At 52.3% G+C, this 17,783-nt stretch overlaps 1 protein-coding gene across 1 annotated transcript; it reads right to left on the reverse strand.

Annotated features, from left to right (window-relative positions):
• Positions 1–342: 342 nt before the first annotated feature.
• On the reverse strand, positions 343–13,628 carry UPK3A (uroplakin 3A). Its single transcript, XM_033234132.1, has 6 exons — positions 13,454–13,628; positions 12,412–12,567; positions 11,000–11,279; positions 8,401–8,483; positions 3,131–3,263; positions 343–657 (listed from the first exon to the last, which is right to left on the reverse strand). Exons 1-6 carry the CDS (start codon positions 13,503–13,505, stop codon positions 498–500), a joined length of 864 nt encoding a protein of 287 aa, XP_033090023.1. The 5' UTR covers positions 13,506–13,628; the 3' UTR covers positions 343–497.
• Between the last annotated feature and the right edge of the window lie 4,155 nt (positions 13,629–17,783).

A 17,783-nucleotide genomic window follows, 5' to 3' on the forward strand; every position in this document is an offset into this window, starting at 1 on the left:
TCCCAAAGTGCGGGGATTACAGGCGTGAGCCACTGCACCCAGCCTGTCTGTTTTTTGACACAGTATCTTGCTGTGTTGCCCAGGCTGGAGTGCAATGGCACAATCATAGCTCATTGCAGCCCTATCCTCCTGGCCTCAAGTGATCCTCCCACTTCAGCCTCCTGAGTCCCTGGGACTACACGCATGTGCCACTGCCTGGCAACTCACATGCCGTAGCCTCGACTGAAAATTAGTCCCCTGCTCCCACCCACCCTGTAGAGAAACAATCCAAGCCCTGAGTTTGACATTGACTCATTCACTCATACACCTTCTCACTCATTCTTCCGTAAGTAGTTACTGAACTAGAAATCATCGGAAGATTTTATTAAGGGTTTTCGTGCAGTTGGAGGGACAAGCCCCGTTTCACCTTCCCTGAAGTCAGGGTGTGACAACCACCGTTGCAGGGACTGGGGCAAGGCCAGAGAGGAGGATGCTGCTGCCCAGGGGTGGCGCTGGGCTCAGTCCTGGAGCTTGCTGGAATATGGTTCAGTCCTGTCCAGCGGCGGCCCCCGGTTCACAGACGTGTAGGAAGACTCCGAGTCCCCCAGTGACTTGGGAACAGCCTCCTGAGTGATCTGGGAGTCGTGAGTCATTTCCCTGTCAGAACTCCCTGTGTCCCTGTTCAAGGGGATGGAGAGACCCAGGATTAGGGGAGCAGAGCAAACCCAAACTCCTTTAGCTGCTTGAGGACCTTCATAGTCAGATATCGCTTTCACAGATGTTGTCTTCGTAGACATGAATTCAATCCACCCATCGTTCTGGAGCACTGACTCTGTGCCAGGCACTAGGAATAAGGAAGAGGTCCACCTTTTGGAACAATGTGAACAATGCATAGGTCTTACTGGGAGCTGGACAATTTGAGGCCATTGTCCCATGTTCCCAAAGAGCTAAGGTTGCAGGGGGAGACTGACTGCAACAATGACCACGCAGCATGGACAAGCGCAGGGTGGAGCTGCAGGAAGACTTCCTGGAGGAGGCGGCAGCTCATGTGGCCCTAAAGAAGGAGTGTGGGCTGGGCACAGTGGCTCACATCTATAATCCCAGTACTTTGGGAGGCCGAGGCAGGTGGATTGCCTGAGGTCAGGAGTTCGATACCAGCCTGGCCAACATGGTGAAATCCTGTCTACTAAAAATACAAAAAAAATTAGCTGAGCATGGTGGTGCATGCCTGTAATCCCAGCTACTCAGGAGGCTGAGGCAGGAGAATCGCTTGAACCTGGGAGGCGGAGGTTGCAGTGAGCCAAGATCGCACCATTGCACTCCAGCTTGGGCAACAAGCACAAAACTCCGTCTCAAAAAAAAAAAAAAAAAAAGAGGAATATTAGGGGAGAGAAAGGCATTCAGGTGTAGAGTCAGCACATAGTAGGTGTGAAGCATGAAGGGCTGAGGAGTATCTGGAGCAATAGTGCAGATCAGCGTTGGTGCAGCTGGAGCCGGAACAGAGTGGGGGTAGCAGGAGGGATACATGGAAAAGCTGGGCTACATTCAGATAACGGGCTCTCCAATGCCAGATTAGGGTACTGCCCAAAAGGAAGGAGGGACATTGCCATGTTCTCACTGCTCCCAGGTACAGCCAGGCAGAGTTTCTGGGAGGCTGATATCATCTGTTGTTTTTATTAACTTAAATGTCAGAGTCATTCGTCATTAAATGTCAAAGGTGACACAGCCTGGGACCAGAACCCAGAGTTGGGGACCTAGAACCCAGGACTCGGGACTCCACTGACACCTCTAATTTGTGTCAGCTTTGGATGAGGACTCCGGGTCTCTTGGGGAGTTGCAAGTTCTCAGCCTCCTCCCTCATTCGATCTCCACCCACCCCACCTATCTTTTCCTGCCTGCCTGGTTTCCATGGATCCACTTAATTATACTTACTCCAAGAAACTTTTCTATCTGTTCCACCCCTACCCACACTGGGACCTCTCTCGGTCTTCAAAGTCCCCTGGGCCTCCCTGCCTCTCACTGAGAAGGACTCTGCCAATGAGAGTTTGCTCACGCTGACCCTTCCTGCAGGAAGGTCACCCTGACGCTCCAGGCAGCACCCGCCCTGCCCTCCTCTGGATTCCTACGGTACCTTGGTTTGTCCGCTGCCTGGTCTTCCTGGGGGTTAGTGGATTGTGGGCTCACCTGCCTTCCCCACCCACAGCCCTGCTAACCCTGGTATGCCACTCTCATCCAAAGCCTACACAGATCAGAGGTGTCAGTGGAGTCCCGAGTCCCAGGTTCTAGGACCCCAACTCTGGGTTTTGGTCCGCAGGCTGTGTCGCCTTGGACCACTCTGACCCCCTCTGGGCCTCAGTTTCCCCATCTGTACTGCAAGTGGGTGTATTATAATGACAATGAAAGCAAATACTTGTTGAGTTCCCAGGCACTGCTCTAGAGACTTTATAGAGATTATTCCACTCAACCTTCACAACTCCGTGAGATGACTAATATTTATTATTTCCATTTTCCAGATGGGGAAACTGAAGAATAGGACAGTAAGCCATACTTAAGGTTGCATAACTCTAAGTGTCAGAGCTAAGATGTGAATTGGCCATCTGCCCAAAAGCCCAGGTGCTGAGCCCCACCCTTCCCAGCTCAGCAACTTGACTTTGATGGTCCTCCCGCTTTGAAATCCCAGGACTCTTGGCCGGGTGCGGTGGCTCAAGCCTGTAATCCCAGCACTTTGGGAGGCCAAGACGGGCGGATCACGAGGTCAGGAGATCGAGACCATCCTGGCTGACACGGTGAAACCTCGTCTCTACTAAAAAAATACAAAAACGAGCCGGGTGAGGTGGCAGGCGCCTGTAGTCCCAGCTACTCGGGAGGCTGAGGCAGGAGAATGGCGTAAACCCGGGAGGCGGAGCTTACAGTGAGCTGAGATCCGGCCACTGCACTCCAGCCCGGGCGACAGAGCGAGACTTCGCCTCAAAAAAAAAAAAAAGAAATCCCAGGACTCTGCTCCCTCTTCACCAGACCCCACCCACAGGGCAAAAGGTAGCTTCCTTGCCTTCCGGGCTGTCCCCTGCCTTGGAGGATCCTGCTGCTGAGTCCCTGCAAGCCAAATGTCTGGCGTGTCCCTGGGGTTCAGCCCTCCCAGCTGGGTACTTACACGAGGCTGAGGACAATGGCACCAGCAAAACCCACAAGTAGAAAGAAGGGCAGGGAGCCCAGGATGGAAGTGATCACGATCATGCCTCCGCTCCGCCGGCCTGGCCACGTGTCGATCGCGGAGTATGGGGTGACTGTGGTGGGATGCAGCCCAGTTACTCCCCAGACACAGCGCCACCCTCCGCCTTCTCCCAGGAGGCGGCAGGTGTCTCCCCCGCCCTGGCTGCCGGGGATCCAGGGATGACCCTGGGACCCAGTGCGGCAACTTCTCTCAGGTTTTAGGCACAATTACCTTGTTTTCCCCACATTCCACTTCCCAACTTTCTTTTGTGTGTTTCTGGCCACTTCCTCTTTTAACTCTTTCTTCTTCTTCTTCTTTTTTTTTCTTTGCATTATTTTATGTTATTGTTTTTGAGACAGAGTCTTGCTCTGTCACCCAGGCATGAGTGCAGTGGCGCCATCCTGGCTCACTGCAGCCTCAAACTCCCAGGCTCAAGCAGTCCTCCCACCCCAGCCTCCCAAGCAGCTGGGACTACAGGTGCACGCCACCACGCCCATCTAATTTGTTGTACTTTTTTTTGTAGAGATGGGGTTTCACCATGTTGCCCAGTCTGGTCTTGAACTCTTGGGCTCAAGCAATCCTCCTGCTTTAGCCTCCCAATGTGTTGGGATTACAGGTGTGAGCCACCAGAGCGCCCGGACTTTGCATAATTTTAAATCATAAACTGACTGAAGCCAGGCGCGGTGGCTCAAGCCTGTAATCCCAGCACTTTGGGAGGCCGAGGCGGGCGGATCACGAGGTCAGGAGATCGAGACCATCCTGGCTAACACGGTGAAACCCCGTCTCTACTAAAAATACAAAAAATTAGCCGGGCGTGGTGGCGGGCGCCTGTAGTCCCAGCTACTCGGAGGCTGAGGCAGGAGAATGGCGTGAACCTGGGAGGCGGAGCTTGCAGTGAGCCGAGATCGCGCCACTGCACTCCAGCCTGGGCGACACAGCGAGACTCCGTCTCAAAAAACAAACAAACAAACAAACAAACAAAACTGACTCAAGTCTTCTGGTGAGATGGATGACATATGGATTATAAACAAAGATGAGGCAAAGGGCCCTGGTCTGACGGGGCCAGGTGGACGGTGGCTGTCACTCTTCTGGGGCTGGCCTCACCCTTTGGAACGATGTGAACAGATGATGTATAGGTCCTACTGCAGCCAGCCACTTGCAGCTACTGTTCCAGGTAGGTTCCCTGGAGATCCCATCCTGGAGATCACTCACTGCGCTCAGGGAGCCTGAGTCCCCAGCCAAGAACATGCAGAATCCAGGCTCAAGCCGGGCCGGCCTGGTCCTGAGGTGTATGCTGTCCCCCAGACGGGCCCCGCGGTCCTCCCCCAAGAGACCTGGGCCTTGTGCTTCTGCCTGCGTTCCCCAAAGGAACCCTGCTGCAGAGGCCCTTCAAGAATTCTTCTTCCCTCTTCTCAGATGAGGAAACCGAGGTCCATAATGGCTCACACAGCAGGGAGGGGCAGAGGCTGGTCTTGGGCTCAGGACTCTTAGTCCCAAGGGTTCCAAGGCTGTTTCAGTGAAATCACACTGAGTAGGAATGCCACAGGAGGGGCGGTCAGGAGTGAAGATGGGAGAAGTCACCCCAGCCACACACACTGCTGCCCTCACACACCACACACCACACATACCAATTCACACCACACCACACACCACACACCACACATACCAATTCATACCACACCACACACCACACATACCAACTCACACACACCACACACCACACATACCAACTCACACACACACCACACACCACACATACCAACTCACACACCACACACCACACATACCAACTCACACACACTGCCACACACACACCACACACCACACATACCAACTCACACACACTGCCACACTCACACACCACACACCACACATACCAATTCACACACACACCACACACCACACATACCAACTCACACACACTGCCACACTCACACACCACACATACCAACTCACACACACTGCCACACTCACACACCACACACCACACATACCAACTCATACACACTGCCACACTCACACACCACACATCACACATACCAACTCACACACAATGCTCCACATACCACACACCACACATACCAACTCACACATGCTGCCACACACACACCACACATACCAACTCACACACACTGCCACACACCACACACCACACATACCAACTCACACACACTCTCACACTCACACACCACACCACACACCACACACCAACTGAAACTCACACACACACTGCCACATTCTCACACCACACACACTACACACACAATACACACTCTCACATACTCCACACACACACACAAACATGCACTGTCACACACCACATAGCACACACATGCCACACACCACACACACCAACTCACGCACCACACACATACCACACACCAATTCACACACACACCACATACCACACATACCACACACACACAACTCACACACACCATGTACCACGCATGACACACACCAAATCACACTCATGCACACTCTGACACACATCATGTACCACACACCACGCACCACACATGCTCACACGCACACACCACACACACCACACACCAGACACATACCACATACCACACACACCACATACTACATACCACACACAACTAACACCACACACCAACTCACACTCACACACCACATACCACACACACCATGTACCATGTGCCACACACATTCCACACACCACACACACCACACACATCATACACACTCTCACATACACCACATACCATACATGCTCACACTCCCACACTTTCACACTGACACACGCACTACAGACACCACACATATGCTCATACATACATACTGCACACCACACACACACATACACACCACCCACACATATACCACACATATCACACACCACACACATTCTCAAACTCACACACCACACACTCTCCCATACATACCACACCCCACACACCCCACACACACACCACTCTCACCACACCACACATACTCTCACACTAACTACACACACCCTCATATTCACACACACCCCCACCACACACCACATACACCACCCACACCAAACACTCTCACCACACCACACATACTCTCACACTAACTACACACACCCTCATATTCACACACACCCCCACCACACACCACATACACCACCCACACCCCCCACACACCCCACACCTACACTCATACACCACATCTACTCTCACACTAACCACACATACCACACACCCCCACCACACACCACATATACCAGCAGTCCCCAACCCTTTTGGCACCAGGGATCGGTTTTATGAAAGACAGGTTTTCTGCAGATGGGAGTGGGCTGGGGGTGGTTTTGGGATGATTCAAGCACATTCCATTTATTGTGCACTTTATGTCTATTATTATTACATTGCCATATGTAATAAAATGATTGTACAACTCATCATCATGTAGGATCAGTGGGAGCCCTGAGCTTGTTTTCCTGCAACTAGACAGTCCCATCCGGGGTGATGGGAGACAGTGACAGATCATCAGGCATTAGATTCTCATGAGCAGCATGCAACCTGATCCCTGGCATGCGCAGTTCACAACAGGGTTCACACTCCTGTGACACTCTAATGCTGTTGCTGATCTGATAGGAGGCGGAGCTTAGGCAGTAATGCGAACCACAGGGAGCGGCTGCAAATGCAGATGCTCACCTCCTGCAGTGCGGCCCCTTTACTAACAGACCGTGGACTGGTACTGGTCTGTGGCCCAGGGGTTGGGGACCCCTGGTGTACACCACACACTGTCACACTCACCCACACCACATTCCTCACATACTCTCCACACACCACATACCGCACACATTCTCACACGCACCACTCACAACACCATAAACTACATACACATTATACGGATACTGCACACCACACACAACACAAACACACACACATACACATACCACAACAGGCACAGGCACCCACATACACACACACAAGGCTTTCTACCACCCACTCATGTGTGACCTCAGGCAACCTTTTGGAGCCCCCCACGCCCCTGGGGGCTGCACATGGGCACGGCAGGAGGCTCTGCAGGTGAAATGCACAGCCCCCTGACACCCATCCTGCCAGACAGCCTCGTCTTAGGGGCCAAGGTGTGGCGGGAGGGGGTCTTAAGTTAGCGTATCATTCACTCAAAATTACCATCCAAGTCCCTGGCGCGACCCCTGCCATTCAGCAGACTCGACTCTGTATAAACTTCGGGTCTCTGCTGAGCAAGGAACAGGGCAGGACCCTGGCGTTCCACCCTCAGGAAAGCTGCCCAGGTGCTAAAGAGTACGAGTGCAGGGAGGGAGAGTGGTTCCTTGCTGCCTTCACCATCTTAGTTTTAGGCCTTGGAGCCATCTCACCTGGCCACCGGTGCTTGCTGCTATGAGGATTTAGCAAAGGGGCTGGCTAGGACCTAAATGCCGGGTCAGCTCCGCGTGCCTTTGAGGCCAACCCACTGTAAGAGCTGGAGAGATGGAGGGATGGGCCAGCTTTGATCCACTTACACCCATCCACAGCCCAAATGCCACCAAGGCCTCCACCTTGATCTGTTCCCACACCTGGCCCTCAAGGATGGAAAGGAGGAAGGAGGAACTTCCAGGTTCAACGACCCTTTTTTTTTTTTTTTTTTTTGAGATGGAGTCTTGCTCTGTCACCAGGCTGGAGTGCTGTGGCATGATCTTGGCTCACTGCAACCTCTGACTCCCTGGTTCAAGCAATTCTCCTGCCTCAGCCTCCCAAATAGCTGGGATTATAGGCACGTGCCACCGTGCCCAGCTAATTTTTGTATTTTTTTTTGAGATGGAGTCTCACTCTCTTGCCTAGGCTGGAATGCAGTGGTGCAATCTTGGCTCACTGCAAGATCCACCTCCCGGGTTCACACTATTCTCCCACCTTAGCCTCCAGAGTAGCTGGAACTACAGGTGCCCCCACCACGCCCGGTTAATTTTGTTTTTGTATTTTTAGTAGAGATGGGGGTTTCACCGGGTCAGCTAGGATGGTCTCGATCTCCTGACCTCGTGATCCACCTGCCTCAGCCTCCCAAAGGCTGGGATTACAGGTGTGAGCCACCACACCTGGCCTGGATCAACGGCTTTAAGGAGCATTTTACTCATCACCGCCTGGCCTGGGAGGCTTTCACAGGGACAGATGAGCCTTGGTTCTCACCGCCGTGCCTGGCCCTGCCTTCTCGGGTCCCCTTGAGCATCACCCCCACCACGGCCCACCACTTACGCTGGTTGGTGCGGATGGGGTCCGACCACAGGGTCTGGTCTTCTACCAAGCCCGTGGACATATTGACCAGGACATACTTGAACCTGGAAGGAGATGGAGGCAGGCTGACTTTTATGCTTCCTGCAAGCCCCAGCCACAGGGAGGCGGTGGGGGGCATAGGATGGCCTAGGGGTGGGAGATGGTAGGGGGTTCCTTCCAGGAGATGGAAATATAGACGGCTACTGAGTGGGCTCTGGGCAACAGGACAGTGCTGAGCTTGGCCACTAGGACCCCCTGTACCCTTCCCCAGCTTAGCTGCCACCTCCTCCATCCATGAAGCCTTCAGAGTCAGAAACCGCTCTTCTAGGTGCTCCCTCTTAGAGCTCCCTTCCATTTCTTTCCTCCATGTAACACACGTGGTATTGTTGCTGAGCACTAATGCATCTGTCTTCCTTGCATTTCTGCCTTCCGCTACTCCAAGCCTACTCCTTGGCATCATAAAGAAAACTTAGGCCGGGCGCGGTGGCTCAAGCCTATAATCCCAGCACTTTGGCAGGCCGAGACGGGCGGATCACGAGGTCAGGAGATCGAGACCATCCTGGCTAACACGGTGAAACCCCGTCTCTACTAAAAAATACAAAAATCTAGCCAGGCGAGGTGGCGGGCGCCTGTAGTCCCAGCTACTCTGGAGGCTGAGGCAGGAGAATGGTGGGAACCCGGGAGGCGGAGCTTGCAGTGAGCTGAGATCCAGCCACTGCACTCACTCCAGCCTGGGCGACAGAGCGAGACTCCATCTAAAAAAAAAAAAAAAAGAAAGAAAACTTAAAAAGAAAAAGGCTGAGGCTGGACGTGGTGGCTTACACCTGTAATCTCAACACTTTGGGAGGCCGAGATGGGCAGATCACCTGAGGTCAGGAGTTCGGGACCAGCCTGGCCAACATGGCAAAACCCCGTCTCTACTAAAAATACAAAAATTAGCTGGGCATGGTGACAGACACCTGTAATCCTAGCTACTCAGGAGGCTGAGGCAGGAGAATTGCTTGAACCCAGGAGGCAGAGGTTGCAGTGAGCCAAGATTGCACCATTGCACTCCAGCCTGGGTGACAGAGCAAGACTCTGTCTCAAAAAAATATACGTAAATAAAAAAGAAAGAAAGAAAGAAAAAAGAAAAAAAAAAAGCTGAGGCTGGATGCAGTGGCTCACACCTATAATCCCAACACTTTGGGGGGCCAAGGCCAGAGGATCCCTCAGAGACAGAGGGTGCAGTGAGCTGAGATTGCATCACTACCCTCTAGCCTGGACACAGAACAAGACCCTGTCTCTAAAAAAAAAAAGAAAGAAAGAAAGAAAAGAAAAAGAAAAAAAAAAAACTGGAATAATATCCATCATAAACCCTGCTGCCCTTGTACAGGAGGTATATTTTAAGTGCAGAAACCCTGCAACAAGTATTACTAATCACAAAAGAAGACTGGGCAATACAGTACAGGATAGTCACAGCCTACTTAAGATCTCATACACAGTCACTTTAAAATGATGGATGTTCTGATGACAAAGACATCTACAGCCTGTAGCTTAACACGCAAATAAAAATTAAGATCCTTGAAGTCTCACCCAGGCCGGGTGCGGTGGCTCATGCCTGTAAGCCCAGCACTTTGGGAGGCCGAGGCAGGCGGGTCACCTGAGGTTGGGAGTTTGAGACCAGCCTGACCAACGTGGAGAAACCCCGTCTTTACTAAAAGCACAAAATTAGCCAGGCATGGTGACGCATGCCTGTCATCCCAGCTACTCGGGAGACTGAGGCAGGAGAATCTCTTGAACCCAGGAGGCGGAGGTTGTGGTGAGCCAAGATTGCACCATTGCACTCTAGCCTGGGCAACAAGAGCGAAACTCCGTTGAGGCTGTGGATGGCAAGGCTTTGGTAGGGTTTCTGTTCACGCTGGTCCCCAGCTTTCCACTAGGCAAGCTTCCCTCTCTGGCACAGTTTCCTTTCCTGTAAGATGAAGGGGTTTGGGTGGGTGACTCCCACATATGTAGATGGGCCAGGGCCAGCTGCATAATTTGTGGGGCCCAGAGCCAAATGAAAATGTGGGCCCTTGTTCAACAATTAAGAATTTCAAGATGGGCCGGGCATGGTGGCTCACGTCCATAATCCCAGCACTATGGAGGAGGCCAAGGCAGGTGGATCATTTGAGGTCAGGGGTTCGAGACCAGCTTGACCAACATGGTGAAATCCCATCTGTACTAAAAACCCTAAAAATTAGCTGGGCGTGCTGGTATGCACCTGTAATCTCAGCTACTTGGGAGGCTGAGGCAGGAGAATCGCGTGAACCTGGGAGGTGAAGGTTGCAGTGAGCTGAGATCGTGCCATTGTACTCCAGCCTGGGAGATGGCAAGATTCTGTCTCAAAAAAAAAAAAAAAAAAAATCTCAAGACGGTAGTTGCAGAGCATCAATCCAAGAGGGGCCCTTCTGAACCTGAGGCTCAGCGTGGCCTGCCTGGAACCTGGGATGCGCTCAGCATATGAGCTCTCGAGAAATGTGGCTGCTCCTGCTTTGCCCCTGCTCTCCCTTGTCAGGACTGGGGAACCGCTGCTCTCCTGTAGCAGTTTGTTTACACCCACCTGTACTCCGTGGCTGCCGACAGGGGTGGGTTACAGAGGCCCTGGAAGTTGGGGTCCCACAGGCAGGTCCTGTTGGCGCCCACCCTGACCAGGTATGCATTCAGGATCTGTGAGACCTGGGACACATCCCCAACGGCATCCAGGCTGGGCAGGTCACTGCAGGGGATCAGGTCAAAGGCCATGGCTTTGTAGGGACCTGTCCTCCCACCCTCTGTTTGTAGGAACGTTGAGTCCAGTGGGGTCTTGGCGCTGTCTTGCACTGAGGCATTACTGGAGCCGGCTGCAGAGACAGTGCAGGAAGTGAGGCTCCTGGCTCACTCCTGGCTCAGCGGCACTCACTCAGTTATTCATCAAAAGCCCCGAGCATCCTTTCTGCCCCAGCCCTGTGCTGGGCACTGGGGTCACAGGCATGGGGCTAGCTTAGTCTCTGCCTTCCCAGTGCAATGTGGGAGATGGACAAGGATCACCTCCCTGCTTTGGGCACTATGTCTGACTCTCGCCTTATCTTGTGACATTCCTGCAACCCCCCATTCCCAACAGACCTTTGTCACTTCATTGCTGAAAGCCCTGGATTTTCTGTTGTGTAAAATGGGAAAGGAGGGTCATATGTCCAAGGGAAATAATGTGGAGGCAGGTCCCAGGTCTCCTCCTTACTAGATGGGTGACCTTGGACAACGTACTCTACCTCTCCAGACCCTAGTCTTCTATGAAATGTGAGAGAAATTCCTCACAGTGCCCAGAGATCAGGCACTTTAGTTTATAGTCAATAAACATGTGCTGAAAGAAGAAAATGATGGCCCTGAATGAGCTGTTGTAAATGACTGGCTGCTAGAAATGCAAGAGTTGATGTTGGCTTGTCTCAGAAGCTCAGGATCCCCTTCAGGGAAGGGATCGGGGCTGGGCCAGAGCAGCAGGTCCAAATCCACTGTGTTGCCTCAAAAACACCAGCCTCGAGCCACCTTGCGAAGCCTCAGGAAGGATGTTGGGCTTGGGGACTAGAGAGATCAGGATTCACTCTCCCGCTCCGGGAGCTCCAGGGGCTTATTCCACCTCTCTGAGCCTTGATTCCCTGCTCTGTCATGGGGACTGGTAATAGCTACCTTACAAGCCGGTTGTAGATATTAGCTCTACAGTGTGCAAAGTGCCCAGTATGGTGTAGGTACTCAGTGATTGCTTGTATTATTACTTCTCTCACTAAATGGATGTCCCTGCAGGGCAAGGACAGGTCTGTGACTGCAGCACCCAGCCAAGGGCTGGCCCAGAGTGGAAGCCAGGGCATGCTAATAAAGAGAGTGGGTAGTTTAAGGAAACGACTATAGGCGTGGAGGGTTCCTCTACCTGCCTCCTTCCCTCCTCCCTGCAGACAGGTCAAAGCCCCTTTTGGAGTAGCCAGAGGGAAGCAGGACCCTTACCTGAGTCAACCAGGACGTACAGGTAGACCTTGTGGGTGCCAGTGAGGGCCTCTGAGCTGTCAAACATGCAGAGAGGCTTTTCCAAGGCCACAGTGGTAAGTGTGGGGTTGTTGGTGGTGAAGGTCACACTGGCCAGTTGGGGCTGCAGGTTCACAGCTGGAGGAGGCAGTGAGGATGGGAACTCACCCCCGGCAGAACTCTCCACACCCACTCTGCTTGCAGTTACTGACCACCTGCTGTGTGCCAGGCCCTGGGCTTCACCCACCCCTGGGCCACCGCATAACCTGTCTCAGACTCTGCCCCCTGCCCAGTCATCCTGCTCAGAAATGGGGCAGTGGGGCCAAACTGCTGCCTTCTCTCCCTGCTGCAGACACTCAGTTGCCAAGAACTCCACTGCCCCTCCAAAGCACCTCTCCGCCCCATGGGTCCAGCCCTCCTCCATCCCAACTTCCTCACCTGGACCCTAGTAACAACACCGTCCCCACCACTGCAAATCTGACTGTCTTGTTCTCCTGCTATGGCCCTTCCATAGTCCCCCAGCGCCCCCTGACGAAGTCCAGCCTCTCTGGAAACGCAGTGAGGTCCTGAAGTTCTGGGCTTTGCTTTATTGGGTCTCCAGCCTCACCCCTTCCTCCACAGGCTCCCCTTATCCCACACTCCAGCCGGTCCCACGGACTGGCAATTCCCAGGACAGCCAAATGCTGTCTCCCACCTCCATGACCTTGCCCATGTGCCTTCCTCGGCCGAAATATCTATCTGCCCCCATCCAGGTGTCACCATGGGTCCGGGGCTAGTCCCTTCTCTGCCCTCCCGCAGCCCCCCTGCATGTTGCTCTCTTGCAACACACATCGCAGGGCTGCAGCCAACCGTGAGCCCTCGGATTCCCACCAGAGGACGCACGTAAACGTTGGCTATCACTATTATTCATAATAGTAATATCTGGGTCCCCAGCGCCAGAAATCAGGGTCCAGGCGGCAGGCGCCTCAGGACACAGTTGCCCCCTCTCTCTGAGCTCAGCCTCCTCCTGCCCTTCCCTGCCTACCCGAGCCGAACCGCAGGCAGCCGAGGGCCAGCAGGACCCAGAGCGGAGGCATCGCCCGGAAGGAGCCACCAGAGCGCGGGGCGGCAGGTCCAGCGGGCGGGCGCGGGCACCTGACCTCTCCCCGCCAGCGCACCTGGCAGCCGTGGGCCCTCGGCGCGCCCCGCCCCCGCCCGGGCAGGCCAATCCGCGGCCTCCTCGCGCGCAATTTACATACGGCCCTGCCTGGGGCTTCCCCGACTCGTGCGCGGTGCCCCAGGGCGCAATCCGACCAGGCAGGACCTTCCCGAGCCTGCATCAAAGCGCCTACTGTGTGCTCAGGCCAGGGCAGCCCTTCCACAACGTCTTTCACCAATGAGACCTTGGGGGTAAGTTACTATCACTTGGAGCCTCAGTTTCCATACTGTAAAATGACGCTAATTCCTACAACTATTTATGGAGGCTCTATTTCGTGCCAAATACTCACTGGGCTCTTGTGAAACAAAATGGGTTGACCAGTAAAGGTGATATCCTGGAAAACGAAGTCCAGGCCTGGGAGCTATCCAGAGACCCGAGTATGACCCCTTCGGTTCACAGGTACAAGCCAAGGCCCAGGAGGCCGGGGGGAGGGTGCGGGGGAGGTATTGGAACGTAGTCAGGGGCACGGGGACAGGGACTCAACCCCTGGCCGCTCTTGGACTCCTGGAAACCCCGAAGCTGGTGGAACCCAGGAGTCCTGGGCTCAGCCCAGGGCTGCCTCCAAAGGGATGGAGCACGGTGTTAATGCCTATCTCTTAAAGGGGTGTTTGAAAATTGTGACGGACTCCTCACCTGGGCTGCGTGGTTCCTTCCATCACAAGAACCTGTGCACATCTCTGGATGCACCTTAAATCAATTTTACATTTAAGAAATAAAAATAAGTCAACAAAGAGGAAAAAACAATAGAAGCGGGGCAAGGAGGTTCATGCCTGTAATCCCAGCACGTTGGGAGGCCGAGGCACGTGGATCACGAGGTCAGGAGATCGAGACCATCCTGGCTAACACGGTGAAACCCCGTCTCCATTAAAAATACAAAAAATTAGCTGGGCGTGGTGGCGGGCACCTGTAGTCCCAGCTACTCGGGAGGCTGAGGCTGGAGAATGGCGTGAACCCAGGGGCGGAGCTTGCAGTGAGCCAAGATAGCTCCACTGCAGTCCGGCCTGGGAGAAAGAGCGAGACTCCGTCTCAAAAAGAAAAAAAAAAAGAAAGAAAGAAAAGTAAGTCAACAAAGATAGGAGAAAAACCAATAGAAGCGGGATAAGGAGGCTCATGCCTGTAATTCCAACACTTTGGGAGGTCAAGGTGGGAGGATCCCTTGAGGCCAGGAGCTAGAGACCATCCTGGGCAACATAGTGAGACCCCATGTCTACAAAAAAAAAAAAAATTAGCTCAGCCTAGTGGGGCATACCTGTAGTCCCAGGATTGCTTGAGCCCAGGAGGTCGAGGCTACAGGGAACTATGATCATGCCACTTTGAGTTGTGATAACAGAGCCAGACCCTGTCTCTTAGAAAAAGGATAAAGAAAATCAACAGAAACTAATTAATCTCTGTACGATGTTGATGACTTAACCCCACTTGCAAAAAAGAATAAAACGATCTGAGTAACTACGGAGCTGGGTTATGCAGCGGTACCTCCTTAGTGGAGTACACTGTAAGAACTGTGACAGAACCCCAAACCTCACTAGTGAGTTTGTTATTGGCAGTGGGGAGGGTGGAGCCATTCTGAAATAACTTTGGATTATCCTAGGATTGATGGTACCAGCACCCATATTCTCACTGTAGGATGAGGGAGATTTGGAATTCGAAATGGAGGAAGCACATGGGGTCAGTATGTTCCCTTACTGAGGACGTTCCATTTCATCATTTGGTAAAGTTGGCATCTCTGGATTAATGTATGTCTTGTTCCCTAAAAATCTTTTTTTTTTTTTTTTTTTTTTGAGATGAAATCTAGCTCTGTCGCCAACGATGGAGTGCAGTGGCGCGATCTCGGCTCACTGCAAGCTCCGCCTCCCGCGTTCAAGCCATTCTCCTGCCTCAGCCTCTCAAGTAGCTGGGACTACAGGTACCGGCTACCTCACCCGGCTGATTTTTTGTATTTTTTTAGTAGAGACAGGGTTTCACCGTGTTAGCCAGGATGGTCTCGATTTCCTGACCTCGTGATCCTCCCACCTCGGTCTCCCAAAGTGCTGGAATTACAGGCGTGAGCCACCACACCTGGCCCTTGTTCGCTAAAAATCTTTCCCTAGGTGGACACGGTGGCTCATGCTTGTAATCCAAGCACTTTGGGAGGCCGAGGTGTGCAGATCACGAGATCAGGAGTTCGAGACCAGCCTGGCCAACATAGTGAAACCACTTCTCTACTAAAAAAAAAAAAAAAATCTAGCTGGGTGTGGTGGTGGGCACTTGTAGTTCCAGCTACTTGGACATCCGTGTCCTGCCTAAAAGGTTTAACTTGAATCTCATCAATAGGAAACCATCAGACAGTTCTCAGCCTTTTGTTTTGTTTTGCTTTGCTTCTGTCTCTCATGATGTGAACATTTGCAAACCATCCAGGCCAGCTGGTTTGCAGAAAGTCCCTCCATGTGGATCTGTCTGATGGTTTCCTATTGATGAGATTCAAGTTAAACCTTTTGGGCAGGACATGGTCTTGATGGTGAGTTCTAATCAGTGCTACTTGAGAGACTGAGGCAGGGGAATCGCTTGAACCCAGGAGGTGGAGGTTGCAGTGAGTTGAGATCGTGCCATGCCACTGTACTCCAGCCTGGGTGACAGAGTGAGACTCTGTCTCAAAAAAAAAAAGCAAGCTGAATGTATGACTTCCATTATTTATTTTGTGCTCAAATGTGCCCAGGCCTGGCTGTTGGCAGCTCCTTCCAGCAGCTCTGTGCTAGCTGCTTTCATGCTCCCACCATTCTTTGAGCACCTCTTTACTTTCTGGCACAATAAAATGTCCCGGGCTCCTCTTGACGTTCCCTGTCCCAGCTCTGGAGTCAGCCATCTCTCCAAGGGGCACTGGTGCCTTTCACTGGGTACTGGAGTTTAGAATCTAACAGTGGCAAGGTGCTTCTTGCAACTGGGTATTACTGCTTCTAGGTCTGTCTCAGTGGACCTACGTTTTTCTTTTTTCTTTTTCTTCTTTCTTCTCTTTCTTTCTCTTTCTCTTTTCTTTTTTTTTCTTTTTTTCTTTCTCTTTCTTTCTTTCTCTTTTTCCTTTCCTTGCCCTTCCTTCCTTCTTTTTTTTTTTTTTTTGAGACAGTCTTGCTCTATTGCCCAGGTTGGAGTATAATGAGGTGATCTCAGGTCACTGCAGCCTCCACCTCCTGGGTTCAAGAGATTCTCCTGCCTCAGCCACCCACCCGAGTAGCTGGAACTACAGGTGCATGCCACCATGCCCGACTAATTTTTTTGTATTTTTAGTAGCAACGGGTTTTTGCCCTGTGGCCAGGCTGGTCTCAAACTCCTGACCGCAAGTGATCCACCTGCCTCAGCCTCTCAGACTGCTGGGATTACAGGCGTGAGCTACTGTGCCTGGCCAGTCTTTTTCTTTTCTTTTTCTTTTCTTTTTTTTTACTTAAAAATCTTATTTTAGGCCGGGCGCGGTGGCTCACGCCTGTAATCCCAGCACTTTGGGATGCCGAGGCGGGCGGATCACAAGGTCAGGAGATCGAGACCACGGTGAAACCCCGTCTCTACTAAAAATACAAAAAAAATTAGCCGGGCGCGGTGGCGGATGCCTGTAGTCCCAGCTACTAGGGAGGCTGAGGCAGGAAAATGGCATGAACCCGGGAGGCGGAGCTTGCAGTGAGCTGAGATCGCGCCACTGCACTCCAGCCTGGTGGACAGAGTGAGACTCCGTCTCAAAAAAAAAAAAAAAAAAATCTTATTTTAGTAATTCATTTTTTTCGTAACTAATTACAAATAACAAAACACCAGCATTTTCCTTCCTCCATTCCAAATCTCCCTCATCCTACAGTGAGAATCTGGATGCTAGTGCCACCAATCCTAGGATAACCCAAAGTTCCTTCAGAATGGCTCCGCCCTCCCCACTGCCAATAACAAACTCACTAGTGAGGTTTGGGGTTCTGTCACAGGCCTCCCAGTTCTTAGAGTGTACTCCACTAAGGAGGTACCGCTGGACAAACCACTCCGTAGTTACTCAGATCGCTTTATTCTTTTTCTGCAAGGGGGGTTATGTCATCAACGTCATACAGAGATTAATTAGTTTCTGTTGATTTTCTTTATCCTTTTTCTAAGAGACAGGGTCTGGCTGTGTGATCACAGCTTTAATCACAGCTCAAAGTGGCATGATCATAGT

Source organism: Trachypithecus francoisi, unplaced genomic scaffold (assembly GCF_009764315.1).
Source record: "Trachypithecus francoisi isolate TF-2019V2 unplaced genomic scaffold, Tfra_2.0 Lachesis_group14, whole genome shotgun sequence".
Classification (NCBI taxonomy): domain Eukaryota; kingdom Metazoa; phylum Chordata; class Mammalia; order Primates; family Cercopithecidae; genus Trachypithecus; species Trachypithecus francoisi.

Coding starts and splice junctions, on each gene's coding strand:
- UPK3A (XM_033234132.1), bottom strand. CDS start 13,505: ATGCCTCCGCTCTGGGTCCTGCTGGCCCTCGGCTGCCTGCGGTTCGGC. Junction 8,484..10,999: donor TCGGCAGCCACGGAGTACAG/GTGGGTGTAAAC, acceptor ATCTCCTTCCAG/GTTCAAGTATGTCCTGGTCA. Junction 3,264..8,400: donor CCCCATCCGCACCAACCAGC/GTAAGTGGTGGG, acceptor ATCCCACCACAG/TCACCCCATACTCCGCGATC.